This window comes from Epargyreus clarus, unplaced genomic scaffold, assembly GCF_041222505.1.
Source record: "Epargyreus clarus isolate Ecla_fem2 unplaced genomic scaffold, WU_Ecla_fem_2.2 ptg000009l, whole genome shotgun sequence".
NCBI classification, from domain to species: domain Eukaryota; kingdom Metazoa; phylum Arthropoda; class Insecta; order Lepidoptera; family Hesperiidae; genus Epargyreus; species Epargyreus clarus.
In genome coordinates this window covers 12827123-12854994 of record NW_027332217.1, presented here as the reverse complement: position 1 = coordinate 12854994, position 27872 = coordinate 12827123, and the positions used below count along the sequence as shown (strand labels likewise).

General features: G+C 37.3%; 1 protein-coding gene across 2 annotated transcripts in view; it reads left to right on the top strand.

Moving 5' to 3' along the window:
- P5CS (Delta[1]-pyrroline-5-carboxylate synthase) overlaps positions 1-26874 on the top strand; it is a 42655-nt gene extending 15781 nt beyond the window's left edge. For both annotated transcript variants that reach the window (XM_073076755.1, XM_073076756.1), the window contains exons 2-10: positions 5114-5290; positions 6447-6590; positions 7388-7495; positions 19963-20133; positions 21943-22131; positions 24576-24768; positions 25054-26058; positions 26233-26370; positions 26587-26874. In XM_073076755.1, the coding sequence (XP_072932856.1) occupies positions 5114-5290; positions 6447-6590; positions 7388-7495; positions 19963-20133; positions 21943-22131; positions 24576-24768; positions 25054-26058; positions 26233-26370; positions 26587-26708 (2247 nt within the window). In that variant the 3' untranslated portion in view covers positions 26709-26874. The remainder of the gene's footprint in view (positions 1-5113; positions 5291-6446; positions 6591-7387; positions 7496-19962; positions 20134-21942; positions 22132-24575; positions 24769-25053; positions 26059-26232; positions 26371-26586) is intronic.
- Positions 26875-27872: the final 998 nt, after the last annotated feature.

The window sequence follows — 27872 nt, the reverse complement described above, 5'->3', positions numbered from 1 at the left end:
TGAATTATATCTTTATATCCGCGTCATAAGGTTGAGTTCATAGGTCCATACGATTCCGGATATAAGATCTTCATCAACTCAACAGTGTTATACTCGCTTGCGAGTGAGTGATGAGTCAAATGAGCGACTCACTGAGAGAGTCTATTTGAGTCAAATGCATTGATTGAGATACATTACAGTTGCGGTTACGTATTAAACACTAAATTAAAATCTTTTTTTCTTTGCTAAGAATATGAAAACAGGGATATACAAATAGTGTTGGCTGTGAAATTCATATATAATTTCTTGCCAGTTTTGTATTAATTATAAGAATAAAAAATGTTGTCAAAACATTTTAATCTGATTCTCTGAAATACTGATATAAAATGTCGCTTATATCGTTACAGGGCTACTGAGCTAAAGTGAGCTACTGAGCTAAAAGAGAGATATATATCACTGAGTTCAAAAGATATATATCTCCCTTTTCACTTTAGTGATATATTTTGCGCACCTCTACTTACCATCAGGACTACATAGCTACATTAATATTATAACAAATTCAATATTTTTTTCTTATTTTTTAAGAACTTTTAATTTATTCATATTATTATGCGAAGAACAAAATAATTAGCCTTACGGATGTCGTACAATATATTTTTATATCTTTACGTAACGTTTCCATTAGAACGAAATACATGAAAGGTCAAATAAATACAAAATATGTCAGTCCAATTTCTTTTGTTATTTTTAGAAATAATATTGTCTATTAATAATAATAATGTACCTTCTCTGAAATTAATACCCTATTAGAATCTGTTCGTACTTTTTCATTATTCACGATATAAATATCAAATACGAGAAAATCTTCCTTAACATTTTTATTATTAAAAAGGTTGTAATGAATGAATAAGTTATAAGCAAAATGTTCTTTATATTTATAGTCTAAGCAGTGATAGCCTAGTGGTTAAGAAACGCGGCCTTTTGATCGAGAGGTCCGAGGTTCAAATCCCAGGCATGCACCTCTGACTTAACAAAGTTATGTGCGTATTAGAAGTTAATTATCACTTGCTTAAACGGTGAAGGAAAAACATCGTGAGGAAAACCTGCATACCTGAGAATTCTTAAAAAAAAAAGGTTTTCAAAGGTATGTGAAGTCTACCAATACGCACTTGGCCAGCGCGGTGGACTATGGCCTAATCCTTCTCATTCTGTGAGGAGACCCGTGCCCAGCAGTGGGACAGTAATGGGTTGATGATGATGATGATGATAGTCTTAGTCTCAGTTACTTTAATAGTTAGCACCATGACTATAAATATGAAGACATATTTAAGGAGCTACGTAAACCTGTGCACTCGAAGTAAATTAAATCATTAATTATTACTTAATTAATCATTATTTAATAATTTATAAACGAAATAAACGATAAATTAAATTAAGTAAGTAGATGAAGTATATTAAATCTGAATTCGTTATTTTCAAATCTGCTTGGCTAGAAATCGAATCCTACACTTTCTGCGTGTCAAACAAAACGAAATCCTATTTTGTGTTTCGTTGGACTAGATCCTTAGACCAACGAAATTAATCTGCTTTTTTAATAAATAAATAAATGACATGTTTTTATATTCTTATACGCCAAAAAATCAAATATTAAAAATAATTTTAAAAAGAAAGATAGCCAAACTTTGGGATTTTAGACTTTTGGATAAGTCATTCTGTTGTCAAAATCATACCATCGTCTTCCCGAGTCCACAAGTGTCATACATAGAATTGAATTGATTGCGTACAAATATAGAATTGATAATCGTATTCATACGTACTATAGCGAGATGACCTCAGATATTGAAATAAAAAACATTTAAATTAGGCTTGATATTGTTTATTAATAGGAGTCTTACTGTCGCCACTTTATTATCCGTGCTTATGTAACTTAATAAAAAAAATATGAAATATAGATCACATTCACGTGACATAGTTACTTCCACGGATAAAAAATGTGTGTCTAAACCATAATTGACATCCCGTCAAAGACACAAAATGTATAAAAAAGGAACGCATGCAACGCAGTTCAAGTACAGCAAAAATATTACTATGACTAAATATTGAAGCATCTCCTTTCCTTATGATATTTTTAACGCTAATGGAGTTTATCACAGTGCTCAAATAAGTGCAAGTTTTACTTTATGAAACTAAACGAGAGATGTTGACTTCCTTATATTGCTTAGTTTATGATGTGTGTTAAAATACTATACACAATTGATTTTGAAAAATTCTTGGGGACGTTTCCACACGTATTAGTGATGCCAAGAGCTTCCGTTTCCTACCATACGGTGAATAGATTCTCAATTACTGCATGACTTTTACAATAACAAATTATTGACTATTAAAATAAATATTGTTTACTTCACTAACAGTTATACCACCTTTAACTTTAAGAATAAGTATTTGTACTTTTCCACGGAATCCTCTGAAAGAGTTTTATAAGATTTCCTTCAGTTAAGGTCGCCGAAATAGAGACCATTGATCGAAAGGGGCCATTGTAGCAAATTAACTGTTTTAGGAAACACATTAAGTCGTAACGTTAGAATAAATAACTTGTGAAAATAGAAGAAAGGGGCACCATTACTTTAAGTAACCTTTTTCTGCCTCATAATAGTAGCGTTAAGCGATACTGTGTTCTGGTTTGAAGTGTGTGGTAAGGGAAATATACTTTTTCGAAGCGTTCCAGCTTAGTCCTCAGGGGTAGCGGCGCATCTGCGGCCGACCTCCGGTAGAAATACTACGAGTATCTGAGGTGGATTACATATGTTCATGGGCGGCAGTAGCCACTTACCATCAAGTGGACTGCATGCTCGTCTCCTACTCCTATATTATAAAAGAGTAAGATTTCTAAGAATTTTCCTGATAAAGATTTAAAGTAAAGTGAGCTTTCTTTCCCTCTGAAACCTTAGGCAATTAAAAACAGTAATAACGATAGATGCCTCCAATTCTACGTATCTACTGGTTTTGGCTGCATAAGCATTTTACATTTGGATTACCGCCAAATGTAAGTGGATGAAAAGTAATAAATAAATACAGTTTCCCAAACTCGGTTCCTATATGGGAGCTTTGCACACAAGAGGAGTACGAAATATTTAGACCTCAAAAATAAATCTATATTCACTTACCTTTACGTCAGTCCTACATTAGTATTTGACTTCTAATACTACTAATTTTATTATTCTTGTTACTTATGAAATAAAATAAGTAACAAGAATAATAAAATTAGTACATGAAATAATGTACTTTTGAATCGATGCGTGGTGAAAATACCCTAATGTACGATCTTACCATTATTCTGCACATTAGGGTTGTCATATTTTCTGCTTTCCTTAAAATTTTCATAGTTTAATGTAATTGAACTAATGCCATTTTTTTTGGTCAAAAATGAACTTAAATTTTGTTGAAAATTTTACTAAATACTTACTTTTTTGTGGCAACCCTACAAAGGATCTATAAATTAGTATTATACTGCGGACGTACCTTCCGAACAGTTGTTCCTGATAGTACATCATATGCAGGCTGTAAAGTAAAATATGCCGGACCTTTTCCCTTGTGGCCTTACCTTAGATAAGATAAATAATCAGAACGCACAGTAAAACATCCGACTTGAAATGAAAACGTCAGTAAACAGAGAAACCAAAAGTGGGTCAATGTTTAAAGATTACTTTTATAAAGACACCATGAATAAGTTGAATGGGTTGTTATCATTATTTATTTATCTTTTCGTGACATACGAGTATATAGTTGTTGGTTCCGGTTGTTGTCACCTTATGAGATTAATTTTGTCTCAATAAGTTTTTGAATCTTTTAATAAAAAAATGTTTTATTTACATTTTTTCTGTATAAGTGATATGGGTGTACGGAGGTACTAATGGCATTATATCTCCCTGCAAATTGGAACTGTTAAGGTCATGCTCTTGCTGTATCAGTCAATCGTATCATGAACATGAAACAGGAGATGACAAATTCAGACATTCCTGCTCGATCCACTTAAAAACAATGATAAACATTAGTTTGTGTAATCATGGGTAACTTTCGATAAAAGTTGGCATTGACCCATTTCCATCATCATTGGAGTAGTGTGGTGGAGCATACCCCAGTCGTTTGATTTCCACGTTTCCTTTTATCATCATCATCCAAAAACCATCACTTTTCCACTGCTGGCACTGATCTTCTGTCAGAATGCAACTTATATGTATGTCTAGGGTTTACACATCGGACCCTTCGATGCAGAGACCGTGTATCACTCACTAGACCATCACTGCTTTGCATGCTCTCTTTTAATCAAAATAAAAAAATCTTAACATTGTCCACAACTGAAGTTATATATGCCATCTATATATTTTTCACTTTCTGAGGACCCGACATATAGCGATACTAGTAAGGAAGGGTCGAATTTATGGTCTTCCTATATCAAAAGCAAATGTTTAACGTAAACGCTACCTCATTTTCATGAAACACTTTGCAGATGTCTTCCGAAGCATTTTACGAAATTGAGGAAGTAATGAGAACACCCAGCAAAAGTAATGAGGGCTCAAAATTTACTATACTACCATAGATAGTAAAATCCATAGTAGATAAGAACTAAACGACGTACTCATAAAGTTAAGTTATATAGTAAGAAGATATCAATTTTCGTAATAAATGTTTGCTTGACTGATCATTGCATCACGAGTCCTATTGAAGGTAGAAAAGCAACCTTTGTTAACTCTTGAAAAGAAAAGTTAATGTATTTGCGGGAAAGTTCCATTAAAATCGATTGAATAATTTACAGATACACAGAGCGCATAAACAGTCAAAATTGATAACAAAGCTGGTGATTTCAGTTTTTCAGGTTTGCTTGTGCAAACACGAATCTTTCTTTACGAAATTTACTAACTGTCAATTTTGATATAGTTGGATGGTTGATGATTTATTATTATCAGCGACCCATGACCAATGAACATGACCCATGACCATTGTTGCACAGGTATCTTCTGAGATTTTCCGTGCTGCTCATGTGCGAATGGGTAGACTTCTCATACCTTTGAGAACTTTATTTTAAAGATGTTTCATGATGATGATGATGACGATGCTATATACTTGATAATTACAGGGCTTGAACTTGGACAAGCGAACACTCGTGAGTGCCGAGCGCAAACGCCAGACGTTCACGGACAGGTCCCAGCTGAAGTACGCTAGGAGACTGGTCGTGAAGCTCGGCAGCGCTGTCATCACTCGGGAGGATGGCAACGGACTTGCATTGGGACGACTCGCTTCTATTATTGAACAGGTAATGAGAATTCGTTCACAGGATGACTTTTAGTCTATTGATAATGCAAGTTCACTTTTGATAAATACCTTTTCTAGAAGAGCTTACTGTGCGTGAGGTTTAAATACCCCATGAAGTAAAAGAACAATAAATGTTAAATTAATAATTACCTTTACAAAGCAACACAATTCAATTGTAAACGTCATTATTAATATGTTGATTAAAGTAATCGATAAATGTTAGTAAATACGAATTTTCAATATTGTGTAAAGTTGGTTAAACTTTCATTAGATATATAAATATGGACTTTGGACATTTTTATTTAGTCATTGCTTAACTTTAAATAGTGTGCAGTCATTAAAAGTTAACTTTGACGTTGAGTAACAGTTAAAGCTGTTTTCCATTTATTTTTAACTATAAATAATTGGCCTTCCCTTGAATAAAAATATCCCGCTGTTTATTATAAAAAGCAGTAAAATACACAATAAACGCCCTCATAGAACCATGTTTAAAATATACCATAATAATTACTCACAATCTTTAAACAAATTAATACATGAGCGGGATACCAACATTTGCATATAGGTACTAGGTTACTCTAGAGAGCAAAGTTAAATTACTTTTTTACATATAAGGGTACTCAGCTTTGCTAGTCAACTTTCATTTATGCCGTAGATGAGTTTTTTAATAGGATACATGATTGCACTACTTTGTGTTGCATATCCTGTGGTTTTCTACGTCATATTTTCAAATAATCCGATTTTAAAAACATTAGTTTATAATTGGGCCCGTGTTGGGCGCCATGTTTTCCTATGTTTTTAATAGTTTGGTCTATACCAAAATAACATGTTTTTGTCTGAAATTACCGGATCATAAAAGTAGTTTTATAAAATAAGTATGATTTGGTCTATTAAAATAATTATAGAGTACCTACAAAATAAATAAAGAATTTCGTATATGGCTTTGAAGGCCAATTTAGACTTTTTATATTTTCTACTATGACTGTAGTAAGCGTAAAGTTTTTTAAAATTCATAATATTATTTCTTCCTTTCATCCTTCCTTCTCATGCATTGTTATGTTTCTTCTTCTTCTTCTATTTTTTCCATCTCATTCAAGTCAATCATTCAGTTTTTTAATTATTGTTATTCACTATTATATATAGTTATTCGTATTTAGGTTGCAGAATGTCATCATGAGGGACGAGAATGTATTATGGTGACCAGTGGTGCGGTGGCGTTTGGGAGACAGAAGCTGACACAAGAACTACTTATGTCATTGTCAATGAGAGAGACTTTATCCCCCAGCGATCATACTAGAGAAGTAAGTAACTCTAAGGATGTGCGAAGGAATGAAAAAAATCTATTAATAAAAAATAGATTATTGTAGAAATGATAGATTTTTGAAACCGAAAATTGACTGGTAAAAAATAAAAAAGCCATTACAATATTTGCTCTCTAATTCTGGGTTTAATTAAAATGCAGGGAAAGGGTCACAGCTTGTGCATTGCCGACCACTCACTTAAATAACCGTTAAAAATCGTTTATAAACAAATATAAAAGATTATTTTTTCACATCCCTAAGTAAATCAGCCTTGTTCGTTTCGTTTATTACAACGTAGATTTAAAAGATAAAAAAAGAAATCATACTCAAGGACTTTTGAGGCACCCTTGAATTAATAAGAATCAAGAACAACTGTGATACTCATAACAAGTTTTCAAATTGGATATTTAGGCTCAAGTTGGGCGCAAAATTAGAAACCCAACCTTTACAAAATGCCTCATTACAAGGAGTATTCTTTTGAAAGAGACCATCACAATAGCACCCCTGCTGGCGTTCGGATCCAATTTCACTAAGTTGTACCTAATTTTCCGGCAGCACACATTATGAAATCCTTTCCAGCAATCCACATTTATGCCCACTGATTCTCATTTTGGTAACACAAAATGCTGATTTGAATTCCAGTTCAATTTCGCCCGAATTTAATTCGCCAGACCCTTAGTTCCCCGCTGTTTTCAATTACGAATTTCTAAACTAGAATACTGTTAGTTTATTAAAATTATGTGATGTTATGTTAAATTGGTTGGACTGCTATGTTAAAGACAATGTGATTTTTGCAGGATGCCGGCAGTATTCTGGATCCGCGAGCTGCAGCCGCGGTCGGCCAGTCGGAGCTCATGTCTATGTATGACGCTATGTTTTCACAGTACAACGTCAAAATAGCCCAGGTACGTTTTACAAGAGAAGCAGAAACTAAAAATATAGAGGTTATTCTAACCATTAAGAGAGGTAACATACAAGCGTTAATAGGCTAAGTATAAGTAGTTAAAGGTGGTAGGGTAGAATCCTTTGTGGTTCGACTCCGGCGGCACTACCGTTTCACTTATTTCTGCCTCATACCAGCAATGTTAAGTGAGACGTCAATGAAACGACGGGGTTAGCGCCAGACTGATTTATTAACATACCCGTATTCATTACATATTTGTTGCATCTTCTCCTTTCTAAATTACTAACTTATACCTAAACAGATGAGTATATAAACTTAAGATGTAGACTAGTCTAATTTCTTAGGCGTATTTTTATTGGCACGATAATGTGCGCGTAAAGCTCGCGCAGAAGCGGCCGGCGCCGGCTTGGGTGTCTGCGGCCGCACGGGAGATGGTGTAGGATCGGTTCCGGCCACTAAATCGGATTTCTTATTAGACTCTTCCCCCTCGACTTCGACAACCGAGCCGTCGGACGCGTCCTCAAATGTGTCATCGGCACCTTTCCTAGCCGCCGTCTCGGATAAACTTGAATCTAGTTTCGCCGTGTCAATTTCGGGGGCAATGCTAGTGCGAGATAGTGAAAATCTATTTTTATTGCTAATAATTTGATCAGCGTGTCTCCGCCACTGCACTCCGCGACCTACGTCTATATTATAAGAGACCGGCCCAGTTTTTTTAACCACTATCCCTTCGGACCACTTATCTCCCCCCGCGGAGTAATCCCTCGCTAACACCGCGTCCCCCACGCCAAAATCGCGCGACGTGCCCCCGGCGGCTCGCAGCTGCCGCTCCTGCGCGGCTTGCACTCTAGCGGCCACGTCGGGGCGCAGTGTATCTAGTCGCCCGCGGAGCCGCCGGCCTTGTAATGCCACCGCCGGAGACACGCCAGTACTCGCGTGCTCGCAATTTCTATATTGAAATAAAAATCTATTCAAGGCCGCGGCGATATCTTCGCCCTCATATACGGCTCGTTTAATAGCTTTCTTAACCGATTTTACTGCATTTTCGGCGGCGCCGTTACCTTGCGGTCTGTAAGGTGCCGATGTCACATGTTTAATACAATTTTTTGAACAGTATGATTTGAATTCGTGAGAAAAGAAAGGCGGGCCGTTGTCCGTCACGAGTTGAGACGGTAAACCGAACCGTGCAAAAATACTACGAAACGCGGCTACCGTCGATCGGGCGTCCGTTGATCGCATGGGGATCGCCTCGATCCACTTCGAATGTGCATCGATAACGACGAGATAATTTTTACCCGCACACATTCCGAAATCTGCGTGTAGTCTTTGCCAAGGATTCATCGGGAATTCCCAAGGATGCAGTTGTGCATGCGGTGGTGCATCGCGGACCGCCCTGCACGCATCACACCGACGACATAATTCCTCTATGTCCCGGTCTAAGCTTGGCCAATACACATAACTTCGTGACAAATTTTTCATTTTACTAATTCCTAAATGACCATCATGTATTTCTGCTAAAATTCGCTTTCTTAGGTTCACCGGAATTACCACTCGATATTTAAAAATAATACATCCTAACTCAACTATTAACTCGTGTTTTCTGATAAAGTATGGCTTTTCTTCGTCACAACTCGTGTCCAACGGCCAACCGAACTGAATATAACCTTTAATCTTACAAAGAAGCTTATCTTTCTCGGTCGCCCTAGCTACTTCGTTACAGCTAACCGGTAACATTTCTTCAACTAAATTTATATAATCTATAGTGTCCACCACGCGACCCTCCTCAGCCAGAGGTAATCGAGACAAAGCATCGGCCGGACCGTTGTCCGCCGATCGCACGTATTCCACACTGAAATCATATGCGGCTAACCGTGCAGCCCACCTTTGTAATCTACTCGCTGCCGTCTGTGGAATACCGCCCTTTATACCGAAAATATGTGACAGCGGTTGATGGTCCGTACGCAACAAGAAATGTCTCCCGAACAAATATTGATGGTGTTTTGTAACTCCGAACAGAATAGCGAGCGCTTCTTTGTCAAGTTGGCTGTAGTTTCGTTCAGACGCCGCAAGCGTGCGTGACACGCACGAGACGGGGCGCTCGCTGCCGTCCGGGTAGCGGTGTGCGAGCACTGCGCCTAGCCCGTACGCGCTGCTGTCCACTGACAGCACCAGCGGCCGCCCCTCCTCGTAATATGCCAACACGCGTTCGCTAAGGAGGGCGCGTTTGGCTTCCAAAAATGCACGATCGCAGCGTGCGTCCCACTTCCAAACGATGTCTTTCTTTAATAATTGGTGTAAAGGGTGCAGCAGGTCGCTTAAATTTGGAATAAATTTACCGTAATAATTTAACATGCCCAAAAAACTTTTTAATTGAGAGACATTGTTTGGAAGAGGTGCGTTCGATATCGCCTCCAATTTTGAAGGATCGGGGCGCAACCCCTCCTTATTAATAATAAATCCTAAATACTTAACACTTTTCTGCAAAAAACTACATTTAGTTCTTTTGACCGTAAGCCCCATCTCACGCAGCCTTTCGAGTACAGCCCGTAAGTTAGCCAAATGTTCCTTTTTATTCGCACCTGTTACACATATGTCGTCTAAAAATACTACAGAACCCGGTATCCCGCGTAGGGTCTCTTCCATCAGTTTCTGGAATTTCTCGGGAATACAGCACAACCCGTATGGCGTGCGACGATACACAAAGGTCCCAATATGGGTAGTGATAGCAGTTAGTGGACGTGACCCCTCGGATAGCAAACACTGCTCATACGCGTGAGTTAAATCTATTTTTGTAAATTCCTCTCCCCCACTAAGGTTTGCAAATAATTCCTCGATTCGCGGCAACGGATAAGGGTCTCTCTTTAATTTAGGATTAATGGTGATCTTGTAATCCCCGCAAATTCGTATATCCCCATTTTTTTTTACGACCGGAACGATCGGCGTTCCATAATCAGAGTACTCGACACGATAAATCGTTCCGTCGGCTTCGAGTCGCGCGAGCTCTCGCTCGACCCGACTGCGCAGCGCAAGCGGCACGGGCCGCGCGCGTACATACACCGGTGTCTCGTCAATCAGCTGTAGTCGAAGGGCGCGCTTGCATGTTCCTAACTTCTCATTAAATACTTCCGGAAATTCTTTACATAATTGATTCACGAATCCGTCCTCAAGTATTTCGTGAAGATTTATTTGGCTTACGTCGAGTGTACGCAACCATTCTCTCCCCAACAATGGACGTGAACCCCCTTTTATAATATACAAACGTAAAGATTTAGCCACCCGTTTACCTATTCGCGCATCCACCTCTATATACCCGAGCGACTCGATTCGTGAACCAGAATAAGAACGTAAAATTAAATTGTCACTTATAATATTCTTATGCAAAAATAATTTTCTATACATTTCCTCGCTAATCGCGGATATACGACTGCCTGTGTCTATTTCACACTCGACCACCACCTTTCCGTCTAAGGTTACATTAACAAAATAAGGTTTGTTACCTTGAGCTGCTACATCGATATTAAACATATCATCCGAGTCGTCACTCACGTAATTATGTCGACTATTCACTCGACCACTGCCGACCCGACCACTTTTACACATCACTTTCAGATGACCCCTTTGATTGCACTCATCACAATTATAATGAATGTACCGACACCGATCTGCGCGATGCGCCTTGCCGCAGCGCCAGCATGTAGGGATGCCTGCGCCCGCGCCGCCGCCGCCGGGCGCTCCACCGCCCGCGGCCGGGCGGCCGCCGGGCGCGCGCGCCCGCGGTCCGCGTCCTCCGCGCGAGAAATGCAGGCCTTCGCCCGCCTCACCGCCACCAGCAACCGAGGTCTCGGCTGGGCCCGTGCTCCCGGCCACCTCCGCGTGCTTCTCCGCGGCCTCCAGAGCTAGCGCCAACTCCACGGCTTCTTTATATTGAATCTTCTTTTCAGCGAATATTCTCGAACGCATGACGTCGTTCGCAAGTCCCGACACGAACTGATCTCTTAAATTTTCTTCGAGTGTAGAACAGTTCTTACATTTTCCAAAGTTACAAGTAGCTGCGAGATGTTTCAGTGCTTGTAGGTATTCCATAAGAGACTCGCCCGCACGCTGTCGACGCAATCTAAACACGTGGCGTTCAGCTATTTCGGACCTTTGAGGCTCCAGGTGCTCTGTTACCAATTTCACTAATTCGTCGTAAGTTTTATTTTCAGGCAAATCCGGCGAACACAAATCACACATTAACGAATATGTTGTTTCACCCACTACCGTTATTAACATCGGTACTTTTAATTCGTTTTTTATTTCGTTAAGCAAAATATATTGATTTACGCGGCGGATATATGCTGGCCACTGTTGCGAATTAATGTTAAAAGGTTCCAACTTTCCGATCGGCATCTTTGATTATTGCTTAGCACACGCGGTTACAAAAGAATATTAATTACGCCTCGAAAATCTCGTCGCCAGTGAGACGTCAATGAAACGACGGGGTTAGCGCCAGACTGATTTATTAACATACCCGTATTCATTACATATTTGTTGCATTAAGCACTGCTGTGTTCTGGTTTAAAGGGTGTGGTAAGGGAGACGTACTTTTCCGAGGCATTCGAACGGCAGTAGCAACTTACCATCAGGTGGACTGCATGCTCGTTTGCTACTGCTATATTATAAAAAAAAGATTATACACAAGCTATGGTCGCTGTCTGTCGTTAGTTAACTAACGACAGATGGCAGATTGGCAGATGTAAATTTCTAATTTATAGCAACAAGCGGTTTAAAAAATCTCTTCGTGGTAAGCCAAATTTAAAGTCCAAAGATTTGTAGATCGCTGTAACACGTGGAATGTTTAGATCGCGATTGATCAATGCCGAACGCGATGAGGGCTTAGATCGGTGAGCACTAGTGGTTCAAATTTGCCCCTTTACTATTACTGAGTGTATAAACCGCTCTAGTTGAATAACAGCCGTCAAATATTGTTGGAGATTTTGTAGTTAGCCTGATAACATTCAACGATGTACCTTCTGATTCTTATACGATTCTGATATCTGTTAGTATATCGTGGAATAAACCTGTAAAAATCAGTGGGCCATAAAATATATCAGGCACTCAAACTCAGAGTTCACGAGTGACCTTTTTTTTTTTTTTTGTTGACGTGGGGGAAACCTTCAAGAGGTACCCGATGCCTTGGGAGCGACACAGGGTTATGTGGGACTCTTACCACACTAAAACCCCCCCCCGGTGGCCGTCCTCAGCGCTGTGTAGAGGACTCCGGGATCTCCAAAGGAACGCAACCGGAGTCCTCTTAGCGCATTGCCCCGTCGGGCTCCGCCCAGGTGAGCTTATCGCTCACCGTACCGTCTGGTGCGTACGACGGTATGCGACCACACATACCGCCGTCCTTCCCGGGGCCGTTGCCCGGGCGGTTTGAGCTCCCACTCTTGCCACCCACGACCCCAGAAGCCCCCTTTTAGTCGCCTCTTACGACAGGCAAGGGATACCGTAGCCCTATTCTTGTCCCGGAACTACAGCGATAACGAGTCTATGACCTTAGGTCATTACTTAGATTGAATCTTTATTTTATTCAAAATATCTAAGAAAAAGATAAAGGATTTTTAAAATAATATTACTCTACAATGTAGCCCGCGATATTTCAACCCCAAGAAATTAGAAGGCAGTATAATAAAAAATACACTTTATCGTAACAAAATACTTTTATTCTTTAGCACAGATGGTTGAAATTATTTATAAAAAATCTAGACAATACATAGATAAAACCAGCTCAGACGTTCCAATAAAAATAGATGTACCTTGAGTGTCACAACAAAAAAATTAGATAAGAAAATGTCAAATAATAAAACAGCATTCTTAATATTAAATTACCTTTACAGAGGATTATTTTGCTTGATTACTTTTGTTGTAGGATTTTGAGTACCAAAATTATATTTTTCTAACGTAAAAACCTTACCACAAAAATATTTCTTCACCAAGTTAAAGCCTCAACTGTCTAAACAAACCCAGTGTAGTGCAACGAATTGCAATTTTTTTTTCTAATTTATATACCAGATGGCCCTAGTAAATACAGTCACACAGAGCGGTCAAAGTTTGGCTTAATTTAGAAAGCGATTGCTCGTGCAATTAGATACGAATGCTCGAGCAATTTTCACTGTTTTGTCGTGAGGCTTCCGCTTTCAAAATGATGCTACAAGCTTAGGTTATATTATTAAATTTTGTTATTTTTTTATTATTTAGTGACGTTTAATTCAACGTAATTATAATTACTCGTAATATGTAATAAAGTTATTTGTGCTATCGGCGCAGCGGTTATATACTCGTATAACTGCTTGTGCAGTTGAAAACTTGTACGTCTGTGAGATCTAAAAACTGTTCTCAAGGTTGTGTGAAGTCCACCAATTCGCACTTGGCGAACGCGGTGGACTAAAGCCTTAATCCCTCTCACTCTGAGACACGTGCCCAGCAGTGCGATAGTAATGCGATGATGACGACAAAGCGTTTAGATATAACTGCTCGTGCAGTTGAAAGCTTGACGTGTACAATACATTGTTTAGTTTACCCACTAACTGCACGTGTTATCTCGTTGAAACTTAGTTGCTTTTGTGTTATTTCGTTTCACTCTGATGTTATTCTATCAAATTGTATTAAAAGCCGTTCGTAACTTGTATGTTTTGTGAAATTGTTACCACTGGAGTACTGAGTCGAGTATGTCTCAAGTATTCGCAAACTTGTACACATTTCCAGTAGATGTTCTCGTAGATGCTGTCTCTTCTAATGAAATTGAGAACTACTCGTATGTTACTATGTTTGCAGCTGCTTTATGTTGAAAATTACTAGAATCTTGCATTAAGACTTAGTACGCATAATCGCGTGGCAAGTTTACGCAAGTTTTACGACGCAATTGTATAATTATTTATTTGTTCTTTATGAGAATTATGCATATAAACAAAATATAAAGTTTTGCCGAAGTAATAACGCTTACATGGTCGTCGATGAAATTGGAAATATACCTTCTGTTTAGTTAATACTTTGATAACATGTTGTATTAGATTAGGGGACCGAACCGAACCGTGCATTTTTTTTGGTAAGAGAGACATCTGTGTCCAACTCAAGATTAAGTTAAGGTTCTATTTTCAACCGAATTCGTCGTTATTGAATACTAGGATCGTCTCCTAATAATTTATAAGTCAGTCGTTATCCATATTTTTCCATTAAAACGTAAGAACTCTATATCTACAAATACTCGTAGGTGTGTAAAATACTCAAAAGATGTTAAATCAAAGTCTAGAAAATACTACTTCCTATAAAATTGAAAGCACCTGTATCGTCATAACTTATACAATGTTACCTACATTTTATTTTTGCAAGAAATCCTGGGAACGCAACAAATGCTGCCTTCGATATCCATTTTTATTATGGTAATCCTAGACTGTCCCAAGCGGATTATAAGCATAGAATGATTTGCATTGTACCGTTCGAAACTATACGATCATAAAATATCACGGTAAGGTTGACTGCCCATTGTCTGTTGTATTTTAGGGTTCTGTACAAAAAGGGTAAAAACGGAATTAATGTCTGTCATAGGGTTCTATCTCTTGAACCGTAATAGATAGACACTTGAAATTTCGTGTATCGAAAGAGCATATAACGGTGGCCGTTAAAACAACAAAACCTAAAAATATATTTTTTTTAATAAAAATGTAGTGGCCATGTTGGAAGCCTTATTTTTTTAAAGTTTTTCTCTTTTTCTATTGAATCGTAATAGGTAGACGGTTCAAAATTTCAATTGATATATTTACTTCTATAGCGGCTATAACAAATACTAGAAATAATTGAAAATTTGGTAGTACGGAACCGTCCGTGTGCGAGTTTGACTCGCTCTTGACCAATATTTATACCTTGTAGTTTTGCGATCAGTCCAAAATACTAAAACAAATGGCAACGTAAAGTCTTTCCAGACTTTCCAGAGGAAAATTTCAAAACAAAACAAAACAATATCAATTTATATTTAAATTTTAAATCGAGCTTTATTTAAATTTTAATAATTCACGAAAGACGATACCTTTGGTTTCAATGAAAAATGATTTTAAAGTTCACTTCGCAATATTCAACGACAAATTTGTAAAATGTCTTTGAAATCTCACATTTCAATTAACGGATTTTCCAGTCTGCTAGAAAGCAATCACATTAACATTTTGATTTTGCGATCTCAACTTTATGTTTCAAACGTCCACAACGTCTGTGAATAAATATAGGGACGTCTCATCGCAACAGACAAAAATATGTTTTTTCTTTATATTTTATAGTATAGGAGTAGCAGATGAAGATGCATTTCACCTAATGGTAAGTGGTTACTGCTGCCCATGGACATCTGTAATCAATTCCAGATAGGATTACATATTCCTACCTGAGGTCGGCCACGGTTGCGCCGGTACCCCTGTGGACTAAGCTGGAACGCTTCAGAAAAGTATGTCTCCCTAACCACGCCCCTCAAACCAGAACGCAACAGCATTTACGCTGCTGTTATGAGGCAGAAATAAGTGTGGCGATGGTGCCGCCGGAGTCGAACCACAAAGGGTTCAACCACCTTCAATACATTTCACTATCTATATAGTAGCAACGGACCGGACTTAGGGAGGTAAAGTTTCAAACACGAGTTATTATCTGGTTTTCACCGTTCTGTTAGTCATTCGTGTACAATTGTTTTGATATCTTTAATCTCTTTGGATTCTCGTTTGCAAAATGCAACCTGGAGTTGATTGTACTGATGCTACTCTTGAGTAAAAGCAGTGGTGGCCTAATGGATTAGAAATTCGGCCTCGAACGAGGGGTCCGAGGTTCAAATCCTAGACACGCACCTCTGATTTTTCAAAGTCATGTGCGTATTAGAAATTAATTATCATTTGCTTAAAACGGCGAAGAAAAACATCGAAACCTGCATACCTGAGAGATTTATATAAAAAAATCTTAAAGGTATGTGAAGTCTACCAATACGCACGCCAGCGCGGTGCACTATGCCCTAATCCTTCTCATTCTGAGAGAAGACACGTGCCCAGCAGCGGGACAGTAATGGGTTGATGATGATTTAAATATTACGTACTACAATCCAAAATACTGCACCATTATTGCTTTCAGCTTAACTGATGTAGATATACAGGGTGTTTTTTCAAAGGGTACCCAAATTTTTTTACCATATTCTAGACATCAATAATGTTATGTACAAAATGTCAAAACTTTAAAATCCCTCTTAATTATTTAATTACATTAATTCTAAGTTATTCCAAATTCTGCGTACATTATGGACAACCGTCGCATAGTACGCGCAGTCATTGATAATGACACTAGCACTAACGCACACAAACTCGTAATACAAGTATGCCGACGCGCGGTTCTTCATTGAGACTGACACGCACACAAGGCCTTAGGACCGTCATAATGAACAAATACACACTACCCACATTACGACTTTATTGTTTTAAAACGAATGTATACATTTTATGGCGTATTTAAAAAATTGGAATCAACTATTTACAGCAAATTAACTTACCTAATTACATAATTATTGAATGTCCCTTATAAAACACACTGGTATTTACATTGTCTACATATCACTGGTATTTCAAAAACTGTTCAAAGTGGAGTCCATTTCTCTCAATAGCTGAGCACGCTTTTTTAAATTGTTTTTTAACATTATTTGTGTCTGGACACTTTTCACTTCACTAAAATCTGTAATTATTTTATTGCGTAGGTTCTCATAACTCTGGGCTTCCTCAACGTAAACAAGTCTTTTAATTGCTCCCCATAAATAAAAGTCTAAAGGAGCTAACGGAGTCTAACGGAGCTGCTAAAATCGTCGTCGTATTAGGTACTCTTAAGTTATTTCCATGTATTTGTAAACGCGGTAAAGAGTCACTTTCATAAAGTCTTTGCGCACCACGTAAACTTTTACCATTTAAAATGTAGCACCGTACCATCTCATAATACTCGCGGTTCGTATAACTTATTTGATTTTGTGCCGCCATTTTCACTCATAAAAAATAGCAAACACATTCGAAAATCGGTCACGGTCGACTGGCGCCACTGGCGGCCGGCGGGCGGCGGGTGCGCATCACAGGTGTCTGCGAGGACGAGGGGGAAAGGGGTTGTACGAAACTAGGCGATCGCTAGCCGAATATTACCGATATCTCCCTGCATAGTTTTTATGTTTGTGTGCGAGCGCTCAGAGTAGTGTGTGATAATAAATAGCAGAACTTATGAATGATAGTTTTCGTTGTTGAAATCATGTCCATGAGTTCTGTATTTAGGGGATAAAATGGTTCAATATTTCTTAACATTTTTTTTATTATTTTATTTCAAAAATCGGTTATTTAACCGCTTCTGAACCATCTGTGTCAATTTGGGTACCCTTTGAAAAAACACCCTGTATAGCCATAATATTATTTTATTGTGGAGTTCAGGAAACTAGATTCCAGTTCCTAGATTGTTACGACAATCTTCAACTCTATAATAAAAGTGAATTTACAATCCTTTTACTATTTCTAGAACTAAATCTAACTTTTCTTGTTACCGAATTCCATAACCTTTTATACGATCAAGTTTTTGTTTTCTTTAGATTCGGTATTCAAATTAGGCTTCGACTTTATCTTTTGGTATAATACCAATCTTTTTGGTATGTACTCAAACTTTAGAGCTAGGTAATGTCTAATGAAATATAACTTTAAAAACCTACTTCTAAACATTTTTATTTGAACATAAGAGCAGACGAGCATGCAGTCCACCTAATGGTAAGTGGCTACGGCCGCCCATCAACAGCTGTAGGCAATGCCAGATAAGATGGAATTCCTATATGAGGCCTGCTTCAGATGCGTCGTTACCCCTGAGTAAAGTAAAATATAATGAAATCAGTACGCCACCTATTGGGTCCAAAAGTCTCTTTTCTAAGAAGCTACAAGGAACCATACTTAGAAATTCTCATTGAAATAAGTTAATTTAGTAAAATTGTATAAGAAGATGTATTGTACTACCCGCTGTTTGTTTAATACTCGTTCATGTAATATTGCAACCCACCGGTCGATTTGAATCAGTCTCACTTGAGTAGTAACAAGAGACGGACGTGTCGCGAACGCGAATTACGAGCAGTTTCCTTGAGTTCCAATCCCTGTGGTTGAATAAGACATAGCTCCAGCTCCACATGTTCTGTTAGCGTAAATTGTTATTGTGTTTGACATTTTTATGAAAAAAATATATGTAATAAAGTTTGTTTTGTTGCTTTTATTCATGAAACGCTTTTCAAGGTTAATTGACGTAAAGTCTTCGATCACTAATAGGAGCATTAGTGATCGAATCGTAAAATTCTATAAATCTACTTAAAGAGTAAAATATTATTATTTAGACTTTTGATGCGAACTACGAACACAGGCATGATTTATAAGTGTACACTAAGTTAGGGTTATAAAGTTTATATTAGCGCAGATTGTAGTGGTATACAATATTTGATGGGAGGTAGTTCGCAAACTTTATTAATATGCTGCATGTAGGGTTGTCAGGCTGGGTTTTATTGGACAGAGGCTTAATACCTTCGTGTTTAGACGAGGATTTATGTGTTCGATCCTTACGCTTTTGGTCGAGCAGAATATTAAAAATATCTAACAGAATTTTATTGAAAACAAAAGTTTTTAGACTAACGACTTAATATTTATTAAGTCAATAATATGACTGAGTATTAAAAAGCGTTGTTCAAGGTTTGAAGAATGTATTGAAAGGAGAAACGCAAATGAGACCAATTTGGTTCACAGAGGTCGTAATAGTAATGCATCTGTGACCGACCGACTTTGTGCTTGATTACTTTCCATAGTTGGGAATGATCACTTGCCACTTTAACTTAATATAAAGAATGATTCGTCGACTATAATAGTAATAATAGGTATATTTTTTATCTATACGACTGGCAGCCCTAATTGCATTAAAACACGATTCTTCTGCATTTTCTTCTGCACGATTTTCACTGCATTTTATTCGGTAAACATAACTTAAGATAATACAAAACAATGGGAGCAAGTAAGAAAATATGCAAGAACTGTAATATAATTTTTCGCTGTTAAAACAAAACTTCGGTAAATTTACATTGTAGCTAAAATAGTGCTCTGCAAGTATTGTCTAACAGACTGAAATTTTTTTAGGGATACTAAGAGAATCGAAGTAATACAATTACCTATATTACAAACTAAATGTTCACTAGCTAGAAATAAATATTACAACATTTTATTATTCAGCGCTTTCTAAATAAAATGTCACTGAATAAGTATATTTTATTGCGTAAAACATATTCAAAAACATCGAAATATTGGCATACAATTGGTGTTGCGATAGTCCGTTACCTACTAAAGTATGTTATATCTACTTATTAATAATATTGAAATAAAGATTCAAATAAACAAATTAAACCACTTCTATTACTTTTACCAGGTGCTGGTAACAAAACCGGATTTCTACAACGAAGAAACGCGCAAGAATTTGTTCTGCACTCTCTCCGAGTTGATATCTCTCAACATTGTTCCGATCGTGAACACGAACGACGCTGTCAGCCCGCCCATGTACATCCATGACGACACCGTTGTTCCAGGAACTGGTAAAAAGGTATAATTGAAAAATCGTTATCTATATTATTTTAATTATCTGCACATATAAATAAAAGGGAGAATTTGTTCTGCACACTGTCCGAGTTGATATCTCTCAACATTGTTCCGATCGTGAACACGAACGACGCTGTCAGCCCGTCCATGTACATCCACGACGACACCGTTGTTCCAGGAACCGGTAAAAAGGTAATATTTGACAATAATTATTTATATAATGATCTCTAAGTACTTATCTATAAATGAAGGGAGAATTTGTTCTCCACATTCCCCTAGTTGATATCTCTCAACATTTTTCTGTTCGTGAACACGAACGACGCTGTCAGCCCGCCCATGTACATCCACGACGACACCGTTGTTCCAGGAACTGGTAAAAAGGTAATATTTGAAAATAATTATGTATGTAATTTTCCACACCTATCTGTAAATAAAGGTAGAATTTGTTCTCCACACTCCCCGAGTTCACATCTCTTAAAATTGTTCTATTCGTGAAAACGAACGACGCTGTCAGTCCGCCCATGTACATCCACGACGATACCGTTGTTCCAGGGACCTGGAAGAAGGTAATAATATCCTAGACATGAGTAACTTAATCAAATTTCTTGCGGCAACACAATAACTCCTTCAGTTAAATGAAAAAAGAGGCGTTGCCAACTACATAAGAGCTAGACTAGTCTATTAAGTCATATGGCCAGCGTGACTCTCAAGAGAAATTCTGTTGACGAGTATATAGCAGTTTAACTTTATATATTTAATTACGTATTTACTATGGTTTCACTGTATGATAGCCCAGCATTAAAGTCGTAATTAAGTAAGAAGATGACATAGTAGTTTATTTTTACATTTAACTAATAAATTCTCGACTACACACGAACGATGTTGTCAGTGCTTTGCTATGTACCATATACGAGCGTATATGTGTACATCTATATGTTACCGGAAAATGGGAAAAAGCCAAACTCTGTTAGTTTTGTTTTATCTCATTCGAACGAGTAACATGGTTTTCCCGGAGACATCGACGTTTTCAATTTTAGTTGAATAAAACTTTTATAGATAGTTTACGAATTTAGACAGGAAACAGCTCTTTGAAATATCCGAAAATTGTTGACACTTTTTAGAAGGTACAGTATCTTTGATGCATCCACACACTTGGTACTTGGTACACACTTCAAACCTGTATAATCGCACGAATGTGGTGACCACATCACAAGCGCCTGCGGCAAACTCCGTTCGATCTTGAGATCTTCTGGTTCTGGATTCCTTAATATGTTTGAGATTGTATGTTGGAAAAATAATAGTATCTTACCAGAGCTACACCATTCAAAGCAAATTCGATCTACAATACGAGCGTCAGTGTCGAGTGTTAAAAACAAACGTGTGCCCGATCGTATAAGACCACGGAATTGACTCCAAATTGCAACGACATTTGCTGAAACTAGCTTGAATTTAAAATGACGCTGGAAGTAAATGGAATCTCTAGCCGGTCGGATGTGTATTGACCTATAGGTTAGTGTGGGGCTACATGTATATGGGGTTAACTAATTTTAAATATAGTGAAATGTGTGGAAATTTGCTAGTCATGTTTATGTTATCTTATGAATACTTTACAGTTCGTGATATAATTTACCTTTGTTTCTGATATCTAAAAGTATCCCACATGTTCTTTACACAGTATGAATAATTTCAACGAGTCTTATTCACTAACAACTTACTTTTTTATAAAATCACACACAAACAACAAATACTTAGGCAAACACAATATTATCGTATTAGTTTTTCCAAATTTGTAACTAAATTATGTTATCGACAGGGTATCGGCATCAAAGACAACGACAGTCTGTCAGCTCTTCTTGCAGCGGAAATCCAGTCAGACTTGCTCATCATGATGTCTGACGTCGACGGTATCTACAACAAGCCGCCCTGGGAGGACGGTGCCCGAATGATGCACACCTACACATCCAAGGAACGAGACCAAGTTCAGTTTGGACAGAAATCAAAGGTAATTTAAACAATGGTTATAATAAAAACCATAGAGAGTTCTACCACCTTTAAGCGTCAAAGAGTTTAATGGTGGTAGAATCCTCTCTTCAACAGCACCACCGTCACATCTATTTCTGCCTATTAACAGCAATGTTAAGCGCTGTTGTGTCCTGGTGTAAAGGGTGTGGTAACGGAGACATACTTTTCTGAGGTCTTCAAACATAGTCCTCAGGGATAGCGGTGTGTCTGTGGCCGACGACAGGTGTGAATCTGGTATTTTTTAGGGTTGATTGCAGATGTCCATTAGCAGCAGTAGCTACTTAAAATCGTGTGGACTGTATGCTCGTCTGCTACTTCCATATGAAGTATATAAAGAAAATTCATAAAGTCAACACTATTCAGTATTAGGTACAAAAAGGTGTAGATTTTCTACAAGAATTATTATGAGCCTCAATTGTACGTGCAGTTTACATCATCACTTCTTGTAAAGTGGAACTCGGCAGTTAAAAGATATTTTTAAATGTCTGTAATATCAAACGAGCATGCAAGCTCGACATTCGACATGAGATTCAACGGGAGTCAACTGGATATGTGCCGCTACACTTGAGCACTGAGTTGGAATTCTTGTTATGTTTTTAAATAAAAATATGGTGTCTATACTGCTGAAATGAAACTCTTCTACATTTTTTACAATATGGGACTGTTAGATGAGCTATGAGCATACAGTCCATATGGACATCTGTAATCAATCCCAGATAGGATTAGATTCATACCTGATAGTTATATGTTAAGGTTGCCGCCTATTGAATTATTCTCATGGCGTTTATTTATTTATCGGAAAAAAATGAGTCCGCAAAACGATGTCTACATTAATAACATTTTATTGGTATAACTCAGCTTTATTACAGAAACGGTCCAGTAAAATTATTTTCGCATCAATTTTTGGCTAATTTGCAAGCTTTGAACCAAATAATTACATTTTCTCACGCTCAGAAGTTGTTCATTTGCAATTCAAATAGTTTTCTAATTAATCGATTCCTTTCTAATACGTGGACAGTACCCTTACCATGAGTTTTCAAAACATCCCACAATTTTACGTTACGTTTACTCAATCCATTATTCTGTTCCGTTTGCATCAGTTTACGTAGTAACTATTTATTAATCTGTGCTTCAGTAGACTGAGTAAACGTAACAATAAGTAAGTGCTCAAGTGACGATGTACTTTTTGTCTACCTCACATGTTCGCAAAAAAGAGAGACAAAACATAAAGCGCCATTTTGTCAATGTTTGACATTTAATGTTACTTTACTGACACTATAGTTCTGATACAATCCGCTAGGGGCGCTGATTGGATTTTTTATGGGCAAATACGTAAACAAATACCAAAACAGTCATATTTGTCAAAACGTAAAAACTCATGGTAAGGGTAAAGGCTAAAATTAATTTCTCTGAACAAAACCACAAAATATATTACGAAGCGTGGGTACAAAGGGTTTTCAATTTCAGTTAATAAATAATTACTAGTAGGCGACTTCGAACAATTTACATTCCGTTTGTGTGGTTAAAAAAGGTCCTTTGCCCTTATACAAGGGTTGGTATGGAATTTGTGGCAAATAATAGTTTAATTGTAGGCTATAGTAGACTGATAGTTCTATTACTAATTAGTGCTAGAGACTATTTATATTGTGACATGGAAATATACGACATTAAGTCGTGATGAATATTGTATTTTAATGATGTAAGAACAAAACTGATAAAATTTATTATTATTGGCATATTAGGATTATTCATTATGTTTTCCACTGAGCACTGAGTATTTTTGTTCCTACAATAAATTGAATGTTTTAAAAATAATTTATGTACGAGCTACTATAAATTTTCCTTTTTGTTTTTGTGATGTTATAAATATCTTTGATTTATGAAAGAGTCTGTTCCAAGATATCTGGTCAGAGATTACACAACGTGGAATTGTGGAATTATTTATACTTTTATTTTTGGTTAAATGTATGGACGATGTTTGGTGTATAACGTTAAGCCGAATATATTTTTCAAAGAGGGATGAATAGCCCAAGTTTCCCGTGAATACAGGTTCAAAACTATGCCTCACTTAAAAGAAGGGGTTCCTGAGACATCTTCAGGAGCCTGATGTGGTACAAACATGGGAATCAAAATTACCCTTCCTTCTGATCATAGTCTTCTGTCTTAACTCTTGGTTGATAATAATATATATTCTCCACCAATCTTGGTGAAACTGAAAAGACCGCTACCAACTGCAAACAGTCAACACCAACAACCCATTACTGTCCCACTGCTGGGCACGGGTCTCCTCTCATAATGATAAGGATTAGGCCTTAGTCCACCGCGCTGGCCAAGTGCGTATTGGTAGACTTCACATATCCTTGAGATATAACGCGAAGTAACATTTTAGACAATCACTTAATAAAAGTTGCTTAATCCCCGCAGGTTGGGACTGGTGGAATGGATTCCAAGGTACAAGCAGCTACATGGGCGATGGCGCGAGGAGTCAGCGTGGTCATCTGCAACGGCATGCAGGAGAAGGCGATAAAGACCATAATCAATGGACGCAAAGTTGGCACGTTCTTCACTGACTACGCATCCAACCCGTCCACGTCTGTTGATGTGATGGCTGAGAATGGTACGGGAATTGAATTTGTTTCTATCTTATACCGATATATATGTAGTTTAGATTTCTTAAATATCAATCAGTTAACAGAATTCAGATCCTGCTATAAGCTTTGCGACTGGGTACAAACATATGGCATATAGGTAGTTAGTCAATATTGAATATTAAGTTGTCTTGTGTTATTTGCATGTGATAAAGTAATTAATTATGAAAACTTACTTGTACTAATTAAGGGACGCATCGCTCTGTAATATCATTCAGGAACCGTTATAAGTTTGTATTCTTATTAATTTTCAGCACGATCTGGCAGCCGGGTTTTACAAAGATTGTCACCGTCAGAAAGAGCTTCTGCTATTCATTCCTTAGCTGATTTACTAGTAAATAAACAAGACAAAATTTTAGAAGCAAATAATAAAGATTTGGAAGAAGCCACAAAAGGTGGTCTTGCTAAGCCTTTACTAAACAGACTTGCATTGAGTCAAGGAAAGCTAAAAACTTTGTCGATTGGACTAAAACAAATAGCTGATTCTAGTTATGAAAATCTCGGAAGAGTATTACGAAAGACGAAACTAGCTGAAAATTTGATTTTACAACAGGTCACTGTACCAATTGGTGTACTTTTGGTTATTTTCGAATCCAGACCTGATTCCTTGCCACAAGTAGCTGCGTTAGCTATGGCTTCAGGTAACGGCCTTCTTTTAAAAGGAGGAAAGGAGGCTGCCTTTTCTAACAAGGCTCTTATGGATCTTGTTAAAGAGTCGCTCGAGCCTGCTGGTGCATCAGACGCCATATCATTAGTGTCTACTAGGGAGGAGATTAGTGATTTATTAGCTATGGAAAAGCATATCGATTTGATTATTCCACGAGGATCTTCAGACCTAGTAAGGAACATCCAAAAACAATCACAACATATACCTGTGCTAGGTCATGCTGAGGGCATCTGTCATGTATTCTTAGACAAAGAGGCAGATCCTGCTAAAGCTCTGAAGATCGTTCGAGACGCTAAATGCGACTACCCAGCAGCTTGCAATGCTATGGAAACGTTATTAATTCATGAGGATCACGTCTCCAACTCTCTGTTTACCGAAATTTGCAATATGTTGAAGAATGAAGGTGTGAAGATTCACGCAGGTCCAAAGTTAGCAAGTCAGCTAACATTTGGGCCACCGGCTGCAAGGAGTATGAAACATGAGTATGGTGCTTTAGAGTGCTGCATAGAAGTCGTAAAGGATATGGATGAAGCTATCGATCACATTCATAAATTCGGTAGCTCACATACTGATGTTATTGTTACTGAAAACGGTGAGTACATTAAACTACGTCTATTAAAAAAATCTAAATTATAGTGACCATGTACAGCAATATTGATGTTCGAACGGACATTAAGCTGAGATCATTTTATCTACGGAATAGTTAGGTACGATTATTATATTTACTTAATTATTGTAATAGTTGATTTACACGGTTTCTTTACAGATAATACGGCTAGACGGTTCTTGAGTTCGGTGGACAGTGCTTGTGTATTCCACAACGTGTCATCGCGATTCGCCGATGGCTTTAGATTCGGTCTGGGTGCTGAAGTTGGTATCTCTACCGCTAGAATACATGCAAGAGGTAAGATAATTATTTAATTTCTACATCTTTAGTCTTTAAGTACTTCTAAATATGTATCTAGCAATATTCCTATCAAATGAGTACTGAAGAAAAATACTGAAATTAAAGTGGAGATTTATAGATTACACTATTACGTTGGATATTATATTTATATTGTCTAAATTGCAATATTATCTAGGTTACTTATTGTTAATATCGCCATACATTTTATTCCAGGCCCCGTTGGAGTAGAAGGTCTTCTTACTACAAAATGGATCCTTGAAGGTACCGACCATACTGCTGCCGAATTCAATGAAGGGAAGAGGACGTGGCTCCACGAGAAATTGCCTGTCAATTGACTACTGAAGATATTATTTAGCTTTTTGTCTAGTGTCAAACTATTATTAAGTAGATTAAGGAAATAGTGTATAAATATGATAGATATAAGAAAACGATTAACATATAAGGATTTTAACAGTTCAATATGAAAACAATAATCGAGAAGTATAGTTTTGAATTATTTTACATCGTTATTCATTATTATCCTTTGTTTATAAATTACCTTGTATATCTGATCTACCAGGTGTTCATTGAAATATACTTACAAACTCCTTATCTATGTATATATTATGTATCTCTGCTTATTTACATTTATCTGGCCAAAACAAATCGGCGAAAACTTTGCCGTTTAAAATTTGTTAGTTTTTAGAAAAAATATTTCGTGTTATGATTGATAAATAAATGTCTTAAACTGCATTGGCAGCCATAAGCGGTTATCAAGTTAGAAGTGATAACTGATTTTACGTAACATTCATAATTATTATTTTGTATAATTTTACATTTCAACCAAAGCGCTATGACATGGCTATTCAAAAAAGACGAAAAAAGAGCTCTCCTCCAAAGCTGACGATGACGATGACGATGATGATTGACGACTCCTCTGGTGTTGCAAATGTCCATAGGCGACGGTGACTACTTTCCATCAGGTAGCCTTGCCTTATCGTTTTGTTACAAATATTAGAAAAAAAAACAGGATTGCATAAGCGTAGAAATCCAAAACGCGTACTAGTTACAAACCTTGGTTATACAATTTTAGTTATGTCTAAACAAACACGAAAGCTTCAGAGAGCCCATTATTCACAACAATGGTTTTAAATTGCTAATTTAAACGTATGATGAGCACAGAACAATGGGCTGAAATAATACTAGAGTAGGAAGTGGTGCCAGCATATATCTTCGCACTTATGACAGAAACAGACATTAACAGAGCGGTCTATTTTGAATTAGACTGTGTTTAATTACAGAAGCTTCCTGTGTTTCTCCTTTATATAGTACCGATTTTTTTAGTAGGAATAACAATGTAACGAAAGTAATTTTAGCCGAGTGGTTTGAAACTGTCTTTCTCAATCTGTAGTGATCCGATGTTCGAATCCCAGGCTAATATTATTTTCAAATATGATTGTCCAAACTTATGTACCTATTAGAAAGTATTTTTCTAGAAAACTTAGCGTATTAGAAATTAT